This window comes from Podarcis gaigeae, assembly GCF_964106915.1.
Source record: "Podarcis gaigeae genome assembly, chromosome: 7".
In the NCBI taxonomy this organism is placed as follows: Eukaryota; Metazoa; Chordata; class Lepidosauria; order Squamata; family Lacertidae; genus Podarcis; species Podarcis gaigeae.
Window position 1 is genome coordinate 68,572,822 of NC_139683.1, and position 21,581 is coordinate 68,594,402.

At 45.0% G+C, this 21,581-nt stretch overlaps 1 protein-coding gene across 2 annotated transcripts in view; it reads left to right on the forward strand.

Annotated features, from left to right (window-relative positions):
• DROSHA (drosha ribonuclease III) overlaps positions 1-21,581 on the forward strand; it is a 92,043-nt gene that overhangs the window by 116 nt on the left and 70,346 nt on the right. Inside the window, exons 2-11 of one of the 2 annotated variants that reach the window (XM_083747147.1) lie at positions 1,058-1,941; positions 2,891-2,983; positions 3,872-4,097; positions 6,377-6,518; positions 7,573-7,724; positions 9,583-9,663; positions 10,442-10,528; positions 12,839-12,925; positions 14,550-14,621; positions 18,282-18,363. In XM_083747147.1, the coding sequence (XP_083603273.1) occupies positions 1,067-1,941; positions 2,891-2,983; positions 3,872-4,097; positions 6,377-6,518; positions 7,573-7,724; positions 9,583-9,663; positions 10,442-10,528; positions 12,839-12,925; positions 14,550-14,621; positions 18,282-18,363 (1,897 nt within the window). In that variant the 5' untranslated portion in view covers positions 1,058-1,066. The remainder of the gene's footprint in view (positions 1-1,057; positions 1,942-2,890; positions 2,984-3,871; positions 4,098-6,376; positions 6,519-7,572; positions 7,725-9,582; positions 9,664-10,441; positions 10,529-12,838; positions 12,926-14,549; positions 14,622-18,281; positions 18,364-21,581) is intronic. The other variant, XM_083747148.1, reaches the window with a different exon arrangement.

Here is a 21,581-nt window from a genome sequence, read left to right on the forward strand (position 1 = left end):
GTTTGCAAAGAAGAGACATGCATATCAGGGGCGGAGTCAAACGGGAGGCGGCGGCAGGGCGAGGCAGCTCCCCTAAATCAATAAAAGTCATTAAAAATACATAGCTAACGGAGGTTCTACCCTCCCCGCGCAACAAAAGGCCAGCACCTTCCCCCACCCCCAACAAAAACCCTGGCTGCGCCCCTGATGGATATGCGGTGCTCTCGGATCTCGGCTGCAGTCTATCTGCTTTCTGCTTGGAAAGAGGGACCCATGCATTTCATAGACGGATTTCTTTTCTTGCTCCCTGGAATGCTTTAGGGATAGAGCCGCTCGGCTCATAGTTAAGGATTTTGGTCCTGCTCATCCCATCCCCTGCTGCAGCTTGAGGCCAGAAGCACATTCAGACGTGCATGGGGGTGACCCGTAAACTACAACTAATCCAGAATGTGGCAGCTAGACTGGTGACTGGGGGCGCCGCCGAGACCACATAACACCTTTCTTGAAAGACCTACATTGGCTCCCAGTACGTTTCTGAGCACAATTCAAAGTGTTGGTGCTGACCTTTAAAGCCCTAAACGGCCTCGGTCCTGTATACCTGAAGGAGCATCTCCACCCCCATTGTTCCAGCCCGGACACTGAAGTCCAGCACCGAGGGCCTTCTGGCGGTTCCCTCACTGCGAGAAGCAAAGCTACAGGGAACCAGGCAGAGGGCCTTCTCGGTAGTGGCGCCCGCCCTGTGGAAAGCCCTCCCATCAGATGTCAAAGAGATAAACACCTACCAGACTTTTAGAAGACATCTGAAGGCAGCCCTCTTTAGGGAAGTTTTTAATGTGTGACATTTTAATGCATTCTTAATCTTTGTTGGAAGCCTCCCAGAGTGGCTGGGGAAACCCAGCCAGATGGGCGGGGTACAAATAATAAATTATTATTATGATTATTTTAAATTTATCTGAAATAACTGGGAATGAAAAGCCCTTCCCTGGGAAGTTGACGCGGAATGATGCCGTGTGGCGAGAATTCTTTGGGACATCCGTGGTGCACAGTCTTTTAATTTCCCTTTTTGGTTTCTTTTCAGAGATAGACAATGTCTTTCCATTCCGGGCGAGGGGGCTGCCCCCGAACCCGAGGAGGAGCTGCTGCTGCGCGAACTTCGACTCCGACTTTCCGCCCCCAGAATTTGAGGCAGCTCCACCCTCAGCAGCAGCCTTCAGCTCAGTATCAGTACGACCAGCCGACGGTGACCACGGCGGCTTACGCAAGCCCTCCCACCACGAGCTACATGCCTTCCAGGCCTGATTTTGTCCCATACCCGCCGCCCATGCCCCCATCGCCGCAGAACACCATCTCCCAGTGTCCCCTGAGGCCGCCTTTCGCAGGCCACCAGGTCAAGCAGACCTTCCCTCTCCCTCCTTGCTTTCCACCGACTCCGCCCCCTGCCCCCAATACTGGAAACCCTTCTGTTTCGACCGGCACAGCGGGACAAAACACATTTCCTTACATGATGCCTCCTCCATCGGTTCCACATCCTATCCCGCCTCCGATTATGCCTCAGCCGATTAATTACCAGCCTATGTATTCCCCTTCCTACTCGCAGCAGTCGTTCCCCCCTCCGAATTTCAACAGCTACCCACACAATGCAAACTCTTACCAGGGCGGTGGCGGCAACAATGCTAACAGCAGTGGCAGCAACAACAACAACAGCGGCAGTTTCCGGAACCCTGGTCAGTATCCGATCGAGAAGTCCCAGCCTGAACGCAGGTCTCCGGAGCGAAGTAAACACTATGAGGAGCATCGCCACCGGGACCACGGGCACGGGGAGAGGCACCGCTCCACCAATCATGGCGATCGGCGGGATCGAGGGAGGAGCCCCGATAGGCGGCGGCAAGAAAGCAGTCGGCACCGGTCGGATTACGTCAGGGGGCGGACGCCCCCCCGTCACAGAAGTTATGAATGGTACAGGTCAGCCAGTTGGACTCTTGCCAGGAGGCCAGGTTTGGTAGGGTGTGTTCGGCCGTGGAGGCAATTATTTCGACAGGAAACGGTTGGCCTGCAGTTGCGCGCCAAACTTTGTTGCTTAGCCGAAATATTTTTATTGAAAAGGTTTCAATTATAAAGAAATGGCTTGAGAAATAATACCATTTTTCAGCTTGTTTCATTATAAACATCACTTGTCCAGGGCCAGCCCTACTATTAAACAGACTGAGGAGGCCTCCTCAACTTGCCCTTTGCCTCGGGCAGCAAAATGCCTTGAATTGGCCTGACCTTGTCTGAGTCAAATGCGTTGATGGTTGCTTCTTGTAAAATTGTTTCATTGATATATTTTTTTTAAAAAAATGATGAGTTGAGAGAAATAATTGAGAACATTGTTTTCTGGAGAAAATGTAGCAGGAGAGGAAGATATGTTGCATAACATTTGCTGATGTACTTTCTATCTTGCCCCATTATTGTTGTTATTGTTATTGTTATATTTTATTTTCATGGAGAAAATAGCCAGAATAAAGAAAGAAGCCACTATTTGTTATTCAACTGATTCTTGGAGAACACCACTAACCAGATACGTCCCAGCGGGCAGTCTGGGGGGAAATCTGGGCTCAGAGATGGGCAGAGTAGCTGAGCCTATACTTGAGTTACGAATGCTGAGACTGAAAACCTAAGCCAGAGTCAGGTTTATAAGAGCAGATGGAACCCTATTGGCTAGGCAGGTCACCTGGTTCCTCCTTGCCTGGCAGCAACAATAATGTCCTCTGACCGCAACCACACGGTAGAGAATATGGCGGCACTTCCTTCCTCTTCCGTAATGACTCTCTGGGCTCTCAGCAGTTTATTCAGCTTTCTGGTTCTATTGTTTTGGAATTAGAATTTACTCTTGTTGAGGACAGTGGCTCAAATCTTCTTTAATTCTTTAAAGGGAACGACAACGAGAAAGACACAGGCACCGCGACAGCCGGCGATCGCCATCCACCGAGAGATCTTACAGAAAGGATCACAAGAGGACAGGAAGGTAAGACTAGGGAGTAGATTATCGTTGGGTAGCTGCTGTTAGGCCGGCGTTTCTCAGACTCTGGTTCCCAGCTGCTGTTGAACTACAACTCCCATCATCCCTAGCTAGCAGGACCAGCGGTCAACGATGATGGGAGCTGTAGTTCAATGACAGCTGGAGACCCAAGTTTGAGAAACCCTGTGAAGGACTGCGCCTTCCGACCTGGGGGATGGTATGAAGAGTAGGTAAGACAAGATTTGGGTAGATACGAAGCCAGTTTTCTTTTTTCTTTTTAAAATAATTTTTATTAGTTTTAACATATAAATTATAAAGCATACCACAAAACTTCACCACTTATACAATCTTTTTTTGGACTTCCATCAGCGCCTCTGATGATTCACTGTTTTAACCACTTTTTATGCATTTCTTAGATTCATATTGCCTTTAATTTTCTTAGCTAACCATCCTCCCCCTAATCCCTTTTTGCAATAGTTCCAATAATTCTCCTCACAAAACTTCTTTCAAGCCTACAAACGTAGTCTGATCATCACAAATACTTTTCATATAATCTGTAAATTTACTCCAGTCTTCTGTGAATTTCTGGTCCCGCTGATTACGAATCCTTCCTGTTAGTTTATCTAGTTCTGCGTAGTCCATTAATTTCATCCTCCATTCTTCTTTCGTTGATAATTCTTCTTGCTTCCATTTTTGTGCCAATAATATTCTTGCTGCCGTTATTGCTTATAAAAACAACTTACATTCCAGATACGAAGCCAGTTTTCAGCACGACCTCATGCATGAGCTGCAGCAAACTTTTGATGAGTATCTCTCCTTCTCATCCACATGTACCAATTGAGCCCAGCCTCGCTGGCCAAGATGAATTGTTTATTCCCTTGTCTTCTTGTGCAGTCAGTCTCCTGGTCAAGACCGGAAGAGAACTCGCTGGGAAGACGACCGGGATAGGTGGTCAGAAAACGCCAGCAGGGAGAAGAGCTATACTTCCATTAAAGACAAAGAGCCGGATGAAGCCGTCGTCGAAAAGAATGAGGAAGATGACGAGGACCTGCTGAAGCCTGTGTGGGTCCGCTGCACCCACTCGGAAAGCTACTACTCAAACGACCCCATGGATCAAGTGGTACGTTGAGGAACTGTTTAAAGTTGGAAGGGTCCAGAAGGGCCACCTTTTGCCCAAGGTGGGGCTCAAACTCTTGAGATTAAAAGTCTCATGCTCTACCGACTGAGCTATCCCAAGATCACTTAATGAAGTTCTCCTCCTCCCTCCTTTCGCCTTCTAGGGGGAAGGGGTTGGTTTCCTGCATCATGTAGTGCCTGGGGAGAATTGCCCCAAATTGCGTAATAATAATAATAAATTTTTATTTATATCCTGCCCTCCGCAGCCGAAGCCAGGCTCAGGGCGGCTAACAACAATAAAATCATACAACATTCTAAAATCATTTCATTATAAAATTAATTCAAATCAAATTGATGGCAACCATTGGGCTAGAGTTCTGTGAAGATTGCCAAAGGAGGGAGTCAGGCTGTGCCCTGGCCAAAGGCCTGGTGGAACAGCTCTGTCTTGCAGGCCCTTCAGAAAGATGTCAAGTCCCGCAGGACCCTAATCTCTTGTGACAGAGCGTTCCACCAGATCGGGGCCACAGCCGAAAAAGCCCTGGCTCTGGTTGAGGGCAGCCTAACCTCTCTGTGGCCTAGGACCTCCAAGATGTTTTTGTTTGAAGACCGTAAGTTCCACTGTGGGACATACCAGGAGAGGCGGTCCCGTAGGTACCAGGGTCCTAGGCCGTATAGGGCTTTAAAGGTTAAAACCAGCACCTTAAACCTGATCCTGTACTCCACCAGGAGCCAGTGCAGCTGGTATAGCACCGGGTGAATGTGACCTCGCAGCAAGGACCCCGTAAGGAGTCTCACTACGGCATTCTGCACGCGCTGGAGTTTCTGGGTCAGTCTCAAGGGCAGCGTAGGCTTCCACCCAATTTAAGTTAACTTACCTTGGGACCCAATCTATTCCCCCCCCATCCTGAAACCTCCAGTCAACATTCTGTGGCCAATGTGTATGCTCATTTCTTAGTTAACTGGGTGGGGGTGTGTTTTGGAGGGTGGGGTGGGGCATTATCTATGAATATTTTTGGGCACTTCAAACCTTGTAGTTCCTCTAAACCTGTTGATGCTTCTGGTGTATGGATGATACTGTTTTGGCTACATAAGCACTGACACTTGAAGAATAATGATCACTATGTGATCTAGGTTTGTGTGTATCACACACTATCTCATTTTCTGAATCTCCAGAAGAAACTAAATATTGTTATATCATCTCTGGTAAATCATCCCATGTGATTGACGTGTTGCATTTCTGAATGTGTGTGTTGCGTCGTGTGTGCAACATACTCACGAGGGTCAGCATGACTGCAAATTGACGTTGCAAAATATTTTCAATTCAGAATATCCTTTTAACTTTCTTTTTTAAAAAATAAAATTATTTATTTGGTTTTTCAACTTAAAAATTGATAGAGATATGTCAAACATCGATAATAACAACAAGATTCCAAAGAATCTCCTGGACTTCCACCCTCCTCTTTGTGGGTCCTGTTATTAATCGTTTCCACTTGCATCTTTTATGATATTCCAAATCGTTTACCTCTTCCATTATGTCTGGAATTCAACCTTAAACTACAAGTGATATTCCAATCTGTCAGGGAACTGACATCGGAGCCAGAAGTGGAGGCAGGGCTCCCAAGCGATGCCGGAGAAGGGCCAAGCAGGGAGAGAGGAACTCATTGGCTGGGGAAGGAAATCAGCGTAACACCAGGGATAAAGGGGGGCGGATGGGGGAATTGGAGAGGGGGCTCCAGGACTCTTCGCTGGAGACCAGCGGGGAGAGCACAGGTCCTCCGCTACCCACACCCACCCTGCGCAGAAGACTTCCGCGCAGGGAAAGTAGGCATAGACTTGGCGTCAAAGAACTTCTTTGCTGGAAGAAGTTCAAGAAATGCCCACTGACGGATTCTGCTAGCGACCGAACAGCCACGAAGTGAAGGGCTGTCCAGCCAGGAAAGGTTTAACCAGGCTACCTAGCCAGGATTGGCAGCAACTTACGCACAAGCAACCCCATATAACCATTACACAATCCCACTAACAATTTTAACTGTTTACAATGGTCTTTAAGCTAAGTTATAATTTCCCCCATTCCTTGTTAAAATGTTCATCTTTCTGATTTGGTATCTGAAGAAGTGTGCATGCACACGAACGCTCATACCAGTAACAAACTTAGTTGGTCTTTAAGGTGCTACTGGAAGGATTTTTTAAATTTTGTTTCGACTATGGCAGACCAACACCTACCTACCTACCTGTTCCTGATTTCTGAAATCCTTTTCATTTTTGTTTGGTTGCAATGGCAAGGGCGATTCCACAGTCGTCGGAACGAGCCGGCTCCGAGATTTATATGAGAAGTTTGAGGAAGAGCTGGGCAAGCGGCAAGCCAAAGCCAAAGCTGCCAGGCCCCCCTGGGAGCCCCCCAAGACCAAACTGGATGAGGATGTCGGTAAGGACTGCTCTGACCCACGCCACACACCCCAGAAATAAATGCTTGCCACTTTCCAGGTGGAATCAGCTACTGGAGACCCAATGGCCAAATCTGGCCCTCAAATATGCCCCGCAGAGGACCTTAAGGTCTATGAATAATCACAGTTTAGAGGTCCCAGGACCTAAGGAAGTCAGATTATTCTCCACCTGGGCCAGGGCCTTCTCAGTGTTGGCTCCGACCTGGTGGGAAGCTCTGTCCCATGAGACCAGGGCCCTGCAGGATTCAACTTCCTTCCGCAGGTCCTGTAAGACAGAGCTATTCTGCCATTCTTTCAATTTTATCTTAGCCTGATCTTTTATTTCCCTTCCTTCCCTCCCCCTCCCCTTTTTATGAATTTTACCCGCTCTGGGATCCCACAGCTAATTCTCCCCTGGTCTCCTCGCTGGCCCAAATACGTCCAATTTAGCCAGCTAGCCCTGGTGATCATCTAATGTTTATTGGATGGATTTCCCCCCTAAATTGATTTTTGAATTCTGAATTTATTGTTATTCACGTTTTATACTGTATTTTATGCTATTTTTTTGTTGTATCAATTAATGGTTTTAAATTTGTTGTTAGCCACCCTGAGCCCGGTTTTCTGAACCAGGAAGGGCAGGGTATATATAAAAAAATATTATTATATTTATTATAAATGCCATTTGTCCCTTGAAAGATTCTCTGCCACTATCCTGATCCTTTTCATGCACCACTGTCTTCTAAGATGAGGCATAGGCAAAGTGCCCTTGATCTGTTTTCCCTGTGGCCTAACCTTATCTTTTTATGTGCCACCGTTGTTTTCTTCTCTGTGAAAGCCCCCTCTGAGATGAAACTCGTGTGCCTGAAGAAAAAGCTTGATTTTGGGGAAGAAGCGGGGTTAGTTAGAAAATTATATCTTGCATGCCAGTGACCAGCACTTTGCTCTTTGCCGTGGCCCTGGGGCATTCGCCGCTCCAGTCTCTGGTCAGAGGTGAATGCGCAGTTTTGTGGGAGATTGGAAAGGGCAGGTTGGTGTCACGTTTTCTTGGGAACGCAGGGAGTTCCAGCGACTCGGAGTGCGACTCGGATGACGACAGCTGCTCCAGCAGTTCGGATTCGGAGGTGTTTGACGTCATCGCTGAAATTAAGCGGAAGAAGGCTCACCCAGACCGGCTGCATGAGGAGCTGTGGTACAACGACCCCGGACAGGTAGTACATGCCAAAAAAAGCTCAGTCTTAAACATTTGCATCACGGCTATGCAGCTGATGACTTAAAATCAGCACCGCAATACCTCAAGGACCGCCTCTTTCCATATGAACCTACCTGGATCCTGAGATCATCTTCTAAGGCCCTTCTTTGTGTGCCTCCTCCTTGAGAGGTCCAGGGGGTGGCAACCCGAGAACGGGGCCTTCTCTGCAGTGGCTCCCCATCTGTGGAATGCTCTCGCCAGGGAAGTTCGCCCGGCACCTTCATTATACACCTTTAGGCGCCAAGCAAAAACGTTCCTTTTTAACCAGGCCTTTCTTTGATTTGATTGACACCCTATGCCCTTTTAAAATGTGGATTTTTTGTGGGGGTGGTGTTGGGTTGTTTTTATTTTGATTATATATTTTGTGGTTTTATAATTTGATTTTGTTCTGTGATCTGCCCTGTGGCCTCTGGTATAAAATATTTATTAAAGATTTTCTTAATACAATAGAAAAAACAAACAAAATAACATATAATTTTACAATAACCATACTTTCTTCACTTCTTTGGACTTCCTCGCATCTCTCGCTCCTGCGTTCCAAATTTTCGAGCTTTACCCAGCAATTTATCACCTTGTTTCAATTCTTATATTATAATTTTCCAATATTGTATCCCTAATTTTAGATAGTTTAACCCAAACCTTAAAAGCTTAATTTTAGCATAATATTTATCCAAAATTTATCTTTTCTTATATTTTCATTTATCTTCATATTCCTTTTAACTAGCTTTATTTTGATTATATATTTTGTGGTTTTATATTTTGATTTTGTTCTGTGAACTGCCCTGTGGCCTCTGGTATAGGGTGGTATATAAATTGGAAAAAAAATAATAATTTGCTATTCCGTATTGAAGATCAAGTCACTTTGCGAAAACCAGTGACCAACAACCCTGTACTTTACACAAACCAATCTTCTCTCAATCCTGTTCTTGTGGCTGTGTAGACGCACACCTGAAATTGCCAAAACACAACCACCAAAATTCAGGAGATGGCTCCAATACTATGCATATGTACTTTTTCACAAGCACCATTGAATCTGGTGGGGTTTACATATGAGTAGACACATAGATTGCTGCACTGTACATTTCAAAAAGTCTTGATGTGTGGCTGGTGACAAGCTGGTGAAACCTAGGCAAAAATTATTTCTCCTGGCAGAATACTTTCCATGGGTAAAGAGTATTTGAATCAAGCAATATTCAGAGACACTCTTTTGAAGTACCGTGGTCTATTAAGGTCCTTCAGTCCATGTGCTTAAAAATATTTTTGAACTGACTCTTAACTTGTGTATGCTAATTTGCTTTTAAATAATCAAACAAACCCCTGTGTTGCAAAGAGAAAGTCAGCAATGTCTAGGCAACACAATGACCATGTACATACGCAATAGACAATCTTTATAGAATTCCTTCAAACCATAACAAGTACAAAACGAAACCTTTAGTCTCAAAGTCTCTGAAAATCTTTAGATGAAGTGAGGTACCAGACTTTGTACGATGAAAGACAAGCTGTGAAGCTTTGTGTATTCAGCAAATATGATGTCCAACACGGAACAGTGATTCCGGATATAGACTACTGTTTCGTAGAATTCTTCGTCAGCGTGGTGGAAGGATATAGAATTGCTTCATAAACTGAAAATAATTTTTTTCCATAAACTGAAAATAGTAATAATTATTTTTTGTAAGATTGTCTATTGCGTAATTACATGGTCATCGTGTTGCCTAGAATTTGCTTTTAAAGGCATTAACTTTCAGGCACTGAACCAGACTGCCTCTTCCTGTTTTTAAGCATCTCAACTCAATATCTTCCTTTAACATTTTTGACAGATGAACGACGGACCTCTGTGCAAATGCAGTGCGAAAGCCAGACGAACGGGAATAAGACATGGAATCTATCCCGGGGAAGAGGTAATATTACTTTAAAATGTTTTTAGGACGGTTGAAGGGATCTCAAAGCATCTTATCAGGTAAAATACAATATGATGGGGTGGGGGGAGGTGGGAAGCCCTCTTAATAATAAATAAGCATAGAAATAAACTATAAAACAATCTGCCCCAAAATATTAAAATCCAATAACAAGCGATGACTAAAACCAGTGTTCAAAGCTTCCGTTGTTCCAGGAGCATTTTGCGACAGTATTTCATTGGCTCATGTGGTTTCTGAGTTTTGGGCGCAGTACTGTGCCTAAATTTCAGATTAAAACTGAAGGAAAGGAGGGCCTTTTTTCTGCCTCCCCACTTCCAGCAGCTTTCCAAAGACGGGAGAAGAGACCCTCTTAAGAATATTAGGGGGGTGGGCAGGGGAAGGACTAGACCATGTGAAAAATGAACATAATATTTTAGCTGCAGTTCATTTTCAGCTTTGTATAAAAAAGCGCACCTAGATATTACGTTGTTGTGCCCATAACCTTGGTTTAGGATGCCGTTTAGCTCCTAGCTTTCATATCTCGGTTTCTAATGCTGACTTAAACCAGAAGTCCAATAAGCACACTTCAAGGGAGCAGCAAGGAAAATGAGAGTTTTCATAAGGCCTTTAATGAGGAGGGACTCCTCATGCCTTCCCTGGCAGGGTTTGGTCCAAAACATCAGGAAAACATTAGGTTGCTGAAGACTGCTTTATCTCCTTTTATTAGCATTCACCTTTCCTAATCACCTGCCCCTCTTATTTCCTCTCTCGTTTATTAAAGCCTATTAAGCCCTGCCGACCCATGACCAACAATGCCGGAAAATTATTCCACTACCGCATTACAGTGTCACCACCTACAAACTTTTTAGTAAGTATAATATGAAGCAGGGGAAACAGCATTCCTGTCTGTTTTTATTTGAAGCTCTTGTTTTTAAGCCCGTACATAGGTGACATCGGAGTAAGCTGGATATATTTATTTGTGGTTATTTATTGATTCAGTTTATATACTGCCCTTTACCCAAAGATCTCAGGGTAAAAGCGTGATTTACGTAGCATTGTCATAATAAAAGCAATAAAGCGATCGCAGGAAATATAATAACAATCCCCATGCTTCTAAAAGGCTGTAAGGTTGTTCAGTAGCCAAAGGGCTTGGTAGAGAGGAGTGTTTTTGTTTGGCATGTAATGAACGTGCCTCGTGAGCCTCTCCAGGGAGAGCATTGCACAGATGGGGAGCCACCACAGACAAGGCCAGTTCTCCTGTTTCCGTCCTCCAGACCTCTTGTGGAGGAGGAACATGAAGAAGAGTCTCAGATAATGATTGCAGGGTCCGGGTCAGTTCACACAGAGGGAGGTGAGGTGGTCCTTGAGGTAATAGTTATTATTATTACAGTGGACGCTTGGGTTGCGAACGTGATCCATGCGGGAGGCACGTTTGCAACCCGCAGCGTTCGCAACCTGCAGCGCCGCGTCTGCGCAAGCATGGGTTGCAATTCGATGCTTCTGTGCATGCGCAAAGCGTAATTTAGAACTTCTGCGCCTACACGACCGCTGAAACTAGGAAGTAACCTGTTTCGGTTCTTCCGGGTTTTGGCGCATTCGTAACCCGAAAAAATGTAACCTGAGGCGTCTGTAACCTGAGGTATGACTGTACAGTGGAACCTTGGTTTTTGAATGTAATCCATTCCAGAGGACCATTCGACTTTGAAACGTTTGAAAACCGAGGATCAATGGGCAGTCAGCAAAATCCATTGAAAAAATGGGAGAAATGTGGCTTGGAAGCCATTCAACGTCCGAGGCATGTTTGAAAATGGAAGCCATTACTTTGAGGTTTTGGCCTTCGGGTTCCGAATCATTTGGCTTCTGAGACGTTCAAAAACCAAGGTTCCACTGTCTTATTATTACCCTGCCCAACTGTTTGGGATTCCCTAGCCACTCTGGGCAGCTTCCAATAAACAAAATAATAATAATATTGTGACCCTGAGCCATTTAAGGCTTTATAGCCAGCTCTTTGAATAGGGCCTGGAAACTAATTGGCAGCCAGAGCAGTTGAGCCAGAATCCGTGTAATATGCTCAGTGTGTCCTTCCCCAGTGAGCAACCTGGCCGTCCAATTTTGCAAGACCGATGGATCCAGCAGCACACCCAAGCTATATATTCAGAGAGAGTGTGACGCCATCAGGAGTAGGCAACCTCCCATTCATCCGGTCTACGGAGCTGCCCACTAACAGGGCCTCAGCCTTATCTGGATTGAGTTTCTGTTTATTGGCTTCCAGCCAGTCCATCACCAAGGCCAGACACTGGGCCATCCCTCCTCTGCCCCTAGCATGGAAACTACCAGGGGAGGGAAGCCCAGGGGCAGTCACCAAGGTGCTTACCTGACCTCCCGGCTGTGTTTCACCAGCAGCTCAATGCCTGTTTGCACACCCCTCCTCACAACCTCATGGTAAACCATGGTGACCCCTGTGTCGGCAGGTCTGCGCCGTCCCACCCTGCTGACCGCTATGGGGCTAGCCCCATTGTCCAGCATAGAAATGCAACAAGCTATTGGAGGAGGAACAGAAGTTTAGGTTGCTGCTCTGATAGTCCCTGGAACGCCAGCAAGTATTTCAGCAGGCTACTAACTTCTGTAATAATAGTAATAGTAATAATAATAGTTGTTGTTGTTATTATTATTATTATTATTATTATTATTATTTATTTATTTATTTATACCCCGCCCATCTGGCTGGGTTTCCCCAGCCACTCTGGGCGGCTTCCAACAGAATATTAAAATACAATAGTCTATTAAACAATAAAAGCTTCCCTAAACAGGGCTGCCTTCAGATGTCTTCTAAAAGTCTGGTAGGTGTTTTTCTCTTTGACATCTGGTGGGAGGGCGTTCCACAGGGCGAGTGCCACTATCCTGAAGGCCCTCTGCCTGGTTCCCTGTAAGCTCACTTCTCGCAGGGAGGGAACCGCCAGAAGGCCCTCGGCGCTGGACCTCAGTGTCCGGCCTGAACGATGGGGGTGGAGACGCTCCTTCAGATATACTGGACCAAGGCCGTTTATGGCTTTAAAGGTCAGCACCAACACTTTGAATTGTGCTTGGAAATGTACTGGGAGCCAGTGTAGGCCTTTCAAGAGCTTAGCCTTATTTTCAAGGCTAGTCTGACCTGCGGCTTTTGCCTTTATCTCTTTAGACAGACAGGCCAACTGTGATCGAGTACGATGACCACGAGTACATCTTCGAAGGCTTTTCCATGTTTGCCCATGCTCCCCTCACCAATGTAAGTCGCCTTTCTTTCGTGGCCCAGCTAGTTTTATGGATGGCTGCTGGGGCGTTTAAAATTTCTGCTTATGCTAGTTTTCTTCTCCGTAGTAAAAATCAGACCAATAGCAGCCCTACCATGAAATCTGTGTCCCTTTAAACATTTTTTAATCTGTTCTTTGGAGGTGAGGTGCCCCTGCCTTTTTAAATTTACTTAAAAAATGTTTCCTAACGCAAGGCAAAGGGACGCGGGTGGCGCTGTGGGTTAAACCACAGAGCCTAGAACTTGCTGATCAGAAGGTCGGCGGTTCGAATCCCTGCGACAGGGTGAGCTCCCGTTGCTCGGTCCCTGCTCCTGCCAACCTAGCAGTTTGAAAGCATGTCAAGTACAAGTAGATAAATAGGTACCACTCTGGTGGGAAGGTAAACAGCGTTTCCGTGCGCTGCTCTGGTTCGCCAGAAGCAGCTTAGTCATTCTGGCCACATGAACCGGAAGCTGTACGCTGGCTCCCTTGGCCAATAAAGCGAGATGAGCGCCGCAACCCCAGAGTCGGCCACGACTGGACCTAATAGTCAGGGGTCCCTTTACCTTTAACGCAAGGCAAATCTTCCAGTGGCATAGCTGAACCCTGCTAGTTCAGTCTCTGCATAGTCTTATCTTGACAATAATTGACCTATTCAGATGGTCTGTCCCAGGGTGGATTTGATTTAAATCAAATTGATTTTAAATCACGATTTAAATCACTCGTCAGTAAGACTTGGTTCATTTTTATTTTTTTTACAGAAAGGCTCATTCTTGCTTGTATAATCTTAATATTTACAGCCAGATGAAGGTTTCATTTTTGGAATAATAAATTTTCAGAGTACTTTTTGCAGTTATATCAAAAATTACCCATTTGGTTGTGCTGTTAGAAATACATAGACCGATAATTATGAAATTATTGTGAGGTTTAAAAAGTTAACTGTTTATATTTGGACAACTTTTCTGCTGTTGTTTATTGGAAGGAGAAAAATAATAATCATTTCCTTAATAACAATTTAAACAATTTGTATAACCAAAACAATAACATTATAGCATATGTATCCATTGTTTTTTAACTGATGTGGTTAAACAATTTTTTAAAAAAACAACAACCTTAAGACTGACACATGAAAAACTTGAAACAAATCCTTATTTCCTGATGAATGGCCTTTGGACCATAATGTAAATTAAATAGAAAACTATCTTTAGAAAGATTTTTCCTCCAAAAGCATTTTATTTTAAAAATCCAATTTAAATAAAAAAAATCCAATTTAAATAAAAAAAAAATCTGATTTTTTATTTTAAAAGAAAACCGTTGATTTTTTTATCCACCCTAGTTTGTCCCAAAGAGGTTTAAGCCTTCTCGTTGTAGCCATTGATGCACTACTTTTTGTGAAATCTGTCCTCTGTGCAGTTGGGCCTCCAGCAGATGGCAGTCTCTACCAGAAGATGTCATATGTGTCTTGCTTGTCATGCTGTTTCCTAGCTGGCCATCTCAAGGTTTATGCATTTCAACCCCCCTTTTAATTTTGGATCAGAAGAAAGCAAGAGAATGCAGCGAGGATGCTGCCTCTTTGAGACTGAACCTCTCTCGTGCATGTGCTTCTTCTCGTCTCTCCAGATTCCTCTGTGCAAAGTCATCCGATTTAACATCGATTATACAATTCATTTCATCGAGGAGATGATACCTGAAGTAAGTTATGGGAATGATGATGCATGGCATCTGTTTGCTTTGTGGCGCGTCGAGAAAGTTTAGCTCGTTGGTTCATGCATATTCCGAAGAAGTTCATACTGTATGGCTGGATGAGCGCTTCTGATTAAAGATGTACAGTCCTGGAATATCGATATGAAAACATACTAATGAAAGGTGTAAAACAAGTTAAGCAAATGTTCTTGTGAAAGTAAACTTTATTGCCATCTGTCTATTAGTGCCACTAAGTGAATATTTCTGTGGGGGAGAGTAGCAGTTTGTTAAAACTGTCCAACAATATTGTTGTTGTCGTTGTTGATTAAATTTATATACAGTGGTACCTCGGTTTACGAACTTAATCCGTTCTGGAAGTCCGTTCTTAAACCAAAACCGTTCTTAGACCAAGGCCCGTTTTCCCCAATGAGGCCTTCCGCCGCCGATGCCCTTCCACCGTTGGGATTCCGTTCTTACACTGAGGTAAAGTTCTCAAACCAGGACACTATTTCCGGTTTTGTGGAGTTTGTAAACCAAATTGTTCTTAAACTGGACTGTTCTTAAACCGAGGTACCACTGTACTGCCCTATACCTGGGGGTCTCAGGGTGATTCACAGAATAAAATCAAGATAGGTAAAGGGACCCCTGACCATTAGGTCCAGTCGTGGCCGACTCTGGGGTTGCGGCGCTCATCTCGCTTTATTGGCCAAGGGAGCCGGTGTACAGCTTCTGGGTATATAAAACCACAAAATGCATAATAAAAATAAAAACAACAACCCAATAGGCCCCCCCAAAAAAACCACATTTTAAAAGTGCATAGGATGTCTTCTTCTTCTTATTATTATTAATATTTTTTCTCGCCCTCGCTAAAAGGTCTCAGGGAGCGTTACAACAGTGTAAAAATTCTTAACCCAGGGATATAAGTAGGATTTGAATTTTTTCATTTAGATTGTCCCCTGGACTTCATTAGCACAGAGCCATAATTTATTATTATTGTTGTAAACCACATTTCTATTGCTGTAAGTGAAGATGAGAATAATTTCTAACTTTCCCCGTATAAGTAGTTGCCTTCAGCAGAAGTAGCATGGGATGAACTGATGGGGTGAGCTCAGGAAATCTACCTTAACTTGGCAATGGCACTCGCCGAAGCTCCGTGTGAGGTTTTCCTCCAGAGCCTTCTGTGACATCACAGCAGCTTACGATCAGGCACGTTTCAAGCCATATCTAGCTCAAGGGGACCTCAAGTAATAGAATTGTGGCCTTTGCTTGAAGGCGAAATTTCACAATTGCAACTGAGATTGATGGCCGCCTTCCAGCCATCCTGGGTCCCATGCCATCTGAGGGAGCGGAATTCCCAATTTAGCCCTCTGCTGAGCTCTCCCTTCCCGTTGAAACAGCTGCCACCAGATAAGGGGTTAATTATTTCCACAAGGCCAAGGTACCTTTAACAAGCTCCGAAGCCTCTTAAAGGTAGCCGTTTTCCCCATTTGTCTGAGAAACGTGCCTAGGAATCTAGTTAAGTAGAGTGGAAAGAGTGATGGGGGAAATTCAGGAGAGGGGTTGAACCCTCTCCTGCCTGCCATGTTTCCCCGCTGCTGGCTTTTACAAATGGGCAATATCAGGGAGCAGCCATGAAGGATGGAGAGGGGTTCGAGAAACGAGCCTGTAGCCCCAAGTTGAAATTTACATGCATGGCTCCACCCACTTTGGCTTCTGGCTCCGCCCATCACTGCCATGTGGCCCCTGGCAGGTAGCCCAGAACGAAATGTGGCCTTCGAGCTGAAGAAGAAGGTTCTCACCCCTGCCTCACATCTTTAAATCATCACCATTTTTAATTTGTATACCGTCTTTCTATCTTACAATACTCAAGGCGGTTTACAAGCTGAATAAACAAAAAATGTACATCTTATAACAATCTAATGCAATGCAAAAATGTGATAATAAAACATAACTTTAAAATAGGCAACCTACATCAAAAAATAACATTCAACAATTATTAGAATAGCATTAAAAAATAATAATAACATAAAGGATAAACAGAAATCCACTCAACAGTTACAGCAAATAATTTCTAAACTATAATCAATAAAACAATGGCAAGCCACAGTACATAAAATAATACAATACAAATTGAGAAGCAGAAACTAGAGGGTGGGGCAAGGCAGGTGGAAAGAGGCCTTGCCTGACAAAATCTCTCCCCTCTGAGGCTGCCTCTTCTCCAAGCTTTCAGGATGGCGGTCTTTGGATATGTGTGAGTTATCTGTAACCCTCCCTTTGATCGTATTTTTGCTTCGGAGCGGAACGCCTGTCGCATCTAGAGGGGAAAGACGCCGTTTTAATGAAGAACGCTTTCTTTCCGGATTGGCGCGTGGGTTTTTGCTTTTATTTATTTCCTTCCCCGGCCAGTTCATAAGGAGAATAATCCCCAGTTTGTGAGGTGCTGATTAGTGACTGCGAAAACGCCTTGTTACGACGCCAGCAGTGATTTATCAGCTTTTTAGCTAGAACGTGGCAGCCTCCGAGAATTATGGGAGAGGTCCTCCTTTCCACATATATCATCTCTTCTGCTTATTCAAGTGAAAGGCTGTTGGCACTCTGTAAGTTATGGCGTAGCCCTGAGCTCGTAATTTTTGCTTCCGGTCTAGATTTAGGCTTTTAGTAAGGAACACCCCCCCCCCCGAATGTATAGTGATAATAATAATAATAATATTAACAACAACAACAACTGGGCCAGATGGGTGGGATATAAATAAATTAAGAAGAAGAAGTTAAGTTACACATTAAAATCCTGTGCTTTAGATTCTTTCCACCATAATGGGACTTGCGGGTCTCCCCCCTACCCCGGTCCAGGTTTCTTTTTACTAGTGTATGTGCTATAATTTACGTATTATAATATGTAATAACATCCCGCCATCCAAACACAATGCACTCCCTCGTCTGTTAGCGTCAAGCGTCACAAACCAACAATTTCCATTGATTCCTATGGGGAAATTTCTAATGCATTCTCAACCATGAAATTTGGAGCCCAGAAAGCAAGAAAACCTTCTGAAAACCCTCAGCCAACCAGCAAAAGACAAACCAGGAAGTAAAAAAAAGGAAAAAAGCTCTCTGTTAGAAGAAGAAAAAGAAGAAGAAGAAGAGGAGGAGGAGGAGTTTGGATTTGATATCCCGCCTTTCACTTCCTTTAAGGAGTCTCAAAGCGGCTAACATTCTCCTTTCCCTTCCTCCCCCACAACAAACACTCTGTGAGGTGAGTGGGGCTGAGAGACTTCAAAGAAGTGTGACTGGCCCAAGGTCACCCAGCAGCTGCATGTGGAGGAGCGGAGACGCGAACCCGGTTCCCCAGATTACGAGACTACCGCTCTTAACCACAACACCACACTGGCTCTCAGGTATCTTACAGATACCTGAATCTGTAGTTTGCATAGTGAGGTTTGGGTACTAATTCCTTGTGTTTGGATAAATGTGTTTCTGCAGAACGAGTGTTCAGAACGCAGGACCTCCGTGTATTTTATGAACCTGACTGGCATTAACTTGTCAAGGAGCAGCAACCGTAGGAACTATTGCCAAATTATATCCTGTAATCTCGCCAACCACGTTGTTGGGGTTTAGGTATGTTGCTCATACATTGATCATTGACATGAACATTGGCTCCTTTTCCTTTTCCAGAATTTTTGCGTACGAGGACTGGAGCTGTTCTCTTCCTACCTTTTTAAAGATATCCTGGAACTCTACGACTGGAATCTTAGCGGTAACTTTTGAGTTTGAGAATGTGTTTGTGGATGAGAGCAAGGGGTAAAATGAAAATCCAAAAGGTATTTCAGAGCGTTCTTCGGTATTTGTCCCGGTGGTCAGAATCTCACACACCATTGGGTGTGACTGAGAGACACACAAATCTCATTGTCCATATTTACTGAAACATATGCCAGGACATTTCTTTGATGTATGAGAGAATGCTGTACTTAACAAGCTGGGCTTCTGAAATTAAAAAGCAACAACTGTCGCCTATCTTTTGTAAATCATCGTATGTCCTGATAGTGAATTCAAGCGATGAGTTAGGATGGCTTTGTTGCCAAATTGGAGCTACCAAGAGACTGCATGGAGGTCTGGGCATGTTTGGTAGATTCTCAAGGCTTGTAGAAGCAGGAAAAAAGACAGGCGTCTCACCAAAGGAAAAGTCAGCTTAATGGAAATTGGGTATGCTGCTTGTTGTTGTTGTTGTTGTTGTTGTTGTTTAGTTGTTTAGTTGTGTCCAACTCCTCGTGACCCCATGGACCAGAGCACGCCAGGCACTCCTGTCTTCCACTGCCTCCCGCAGTTTGGTCAAACCCATGCTGGTAGCTTTGAGAACACTGTCCAACCATCTCATCCTCGGTCGTCCCCTTCTCCTTGTGCCCTCCATCTTTCCCAGCATCAGGGTCTTTTCCAGGGAGTCTTCTCTTCTCATGAGGTGGCCAAAGTATTGGAGCCTCAGCTTCACGATCTGTCCTTCCTGTGAGCACTCAGGGCTGATTTCCTTAAGAATGGAGAGGTTTGATCTTCTTGCAGTCCATGGGACTCTCAAGAGTCTCCTTCAGCACCATAATGTTTGGGGGTTGGAATATGAAATGGCATAACCTGAGAGAAGGCACGGGTTGGCTGGAGCATTGAGCACTGCAACAAATTTATTGTAAATCTTGCTTGCTCTCCATGACTTTGTTTCTTGGGGGATGCGTGCGTCTGAGATTTTAATTACCATAAGGTGTGCACAATGAGTTGTGATCGTAGCGCCAGACAAAAACGTTGGCACCGTACAGCTTATACGAGACAGGAGCATGTGGCCGTGGCGCGGTGCAATAAAAATTGTAGCAAACATCGCAGGTGGCAAGCTGTCCTTTTTGGGGGGTTGGAAATCATCCTCAGATTGTGGCGCGGTCAAACATGAAAGCATCCATTCTGTCTCTCCCCCCCCCCCCATTGAGCCTTGAGGAAGAATTTGTTTAAAAAGCCAAGGGCTTCTCAGAAGAATCTTGAGCTGAGATATATAGGCTTCTTGTGGAGTTTGATATGCCTCCGAGGACTTGGTTTAAGGAAATGCAGGCTTTGTAATGTAGAAAGGCTGATGAGTTTGAGGGTTCTGCTTGCGTTCTTCCCTTGGTTTTCTAAAATACGTTCCCTAGCTCCGAGTGAGAATGAACGATGATGAGATTTATTTCCTTTTTTTCTTTCTTTTTTACAAAATCGGAAAGGCACATTCCGACGGTGCTATCTTGTACGCTCATTATAATAGCGTAATACAGTGGTACCTCGGGTTACATATGCTTCAGGTTACATACGCTTCAGGTTACAGACTCCGCTAACCCAAAAATAGTACCTCGGGTTAAGAATTTTGCTTCAGGATGAGAACAGAAATCGTGCGGTGGTGGCGCAGCGGCAGTGGGAGGTCCCATTAGCTAAAGTGGTACCTCAGGTTAAGAACTTTGCTTCAGGATGAGAACAGAAATCGTGCTCCGGCGGCACAGTAGCAGCAGGAGGCCCCATTAGCTAAAGTGGTACCTCAGGTTAAGAACAGTTTCAGGTTAAGAACGGACCTCTGGAACAAATTAAGTACATAACCAGAGGTACCACTGTATCATGAAACGCCACCAGTGGCATCCAGTCTGGGGATGCTGGTGATAATAGCTGTATGCCACCAAAACATGGAGGAAGTCTGTGAAGAAATAATATTCCTGACTTTAGTCGGTTCCAGCCTTCCCACCAGCGCGTCTTCCTTGCCACAAGGCCCCTCTGGTGTATTTCTGGTGTTTGGTTGGTGTATCTGTCATTGCGGATCTGCAGTAGAGGATTGTGCCTTACATATCCTGGCTGGCGGAGGAGGATGGAGATTTTAATGAGAATTATAACATGGGAAGACAGCAGGTATATGCCTTGCGTTGTGTGTACTGCACCAGGCCAGCCAATTGTGTGCCGTGAAAAATCCTCCTGACCTGCAGAAATTAAGCAAAGTTGTATGCATAAACTAAATAAGGAGCCTGGAGCACGGCCTCAGAAAATACCGCTGAGCCATGTGCTGGATTTTAAGGCAAGCAGGAATCCCACCCATTATTAATCCGATCTTAACCTATGAGGCCTAGAAGTTTGCTTTGTTTTTAATTAACTATCCACCCTAAATACCAAACAGTTGCATTTGCAGCGCAGTCATGGAATATGTCCAGCTCTGTATAAACTTTTATGTTTTTTTAGAATACCAAAGTCTATAAGGATTGGGGAATCTTTAAAGAATATTTAGAAAACTATGGAATAAAAGGAAACATTGTGGCAGAATTAGACTGATCCATGTATTGTATAAATATAAGTTCATAGGGAGGTAAAAAGAAATGATATAAGAAATATGTAACTGTCAGGGGTTCAGAAGGAGAGACACAGGAGGGGGAGCAAATGGAGAGTGAGGAGGAGGAGTACGAGGGGGGCGCAGGCAGTGACAGTGGCCAGAGTTATTCCACAAGCCTCTCTAGCGAATCGGAGGACACACAGAAGGGAGCGCCGGTGGCCAGAGCAAGGGAGATTCCAAGGGAGAAACCTCAAGAGGGAGGGGCCAGCGGGGAGTCCCTGAACAGCAGCTGGAGATCAGGGCCAGCGTCTCCACCAGAGCGCAGTGGGGAGGGGGAGTCCCAGGAGTCGGGACCAGTGTCCTCACCACCAGAGGGAGGAGAGGAGTCAGGTTTGGCAACACCCACATCAGGAAGCGGGGAAACGGTCAGAAGGAAAGTCACCGGCTGGGCGCGCGCGCCAAGTTCAAATGTACAGGAGCGCGGCACAGCGGGGAGCCCGGGAAGGGAGCCAGGTCCTAAAGCCCGCCGGAGGGAGGGGCAAGACTCAGGAGGCTCCGCGTCAGAGGAGTCCAGGAAGGAAGGAACCCCAGAGGGCAGAAGGACCCAACGCAGGAAAGAGCAGCGCAAGAGGTGGAGCCGGGCTAGAATCTTAAACTGG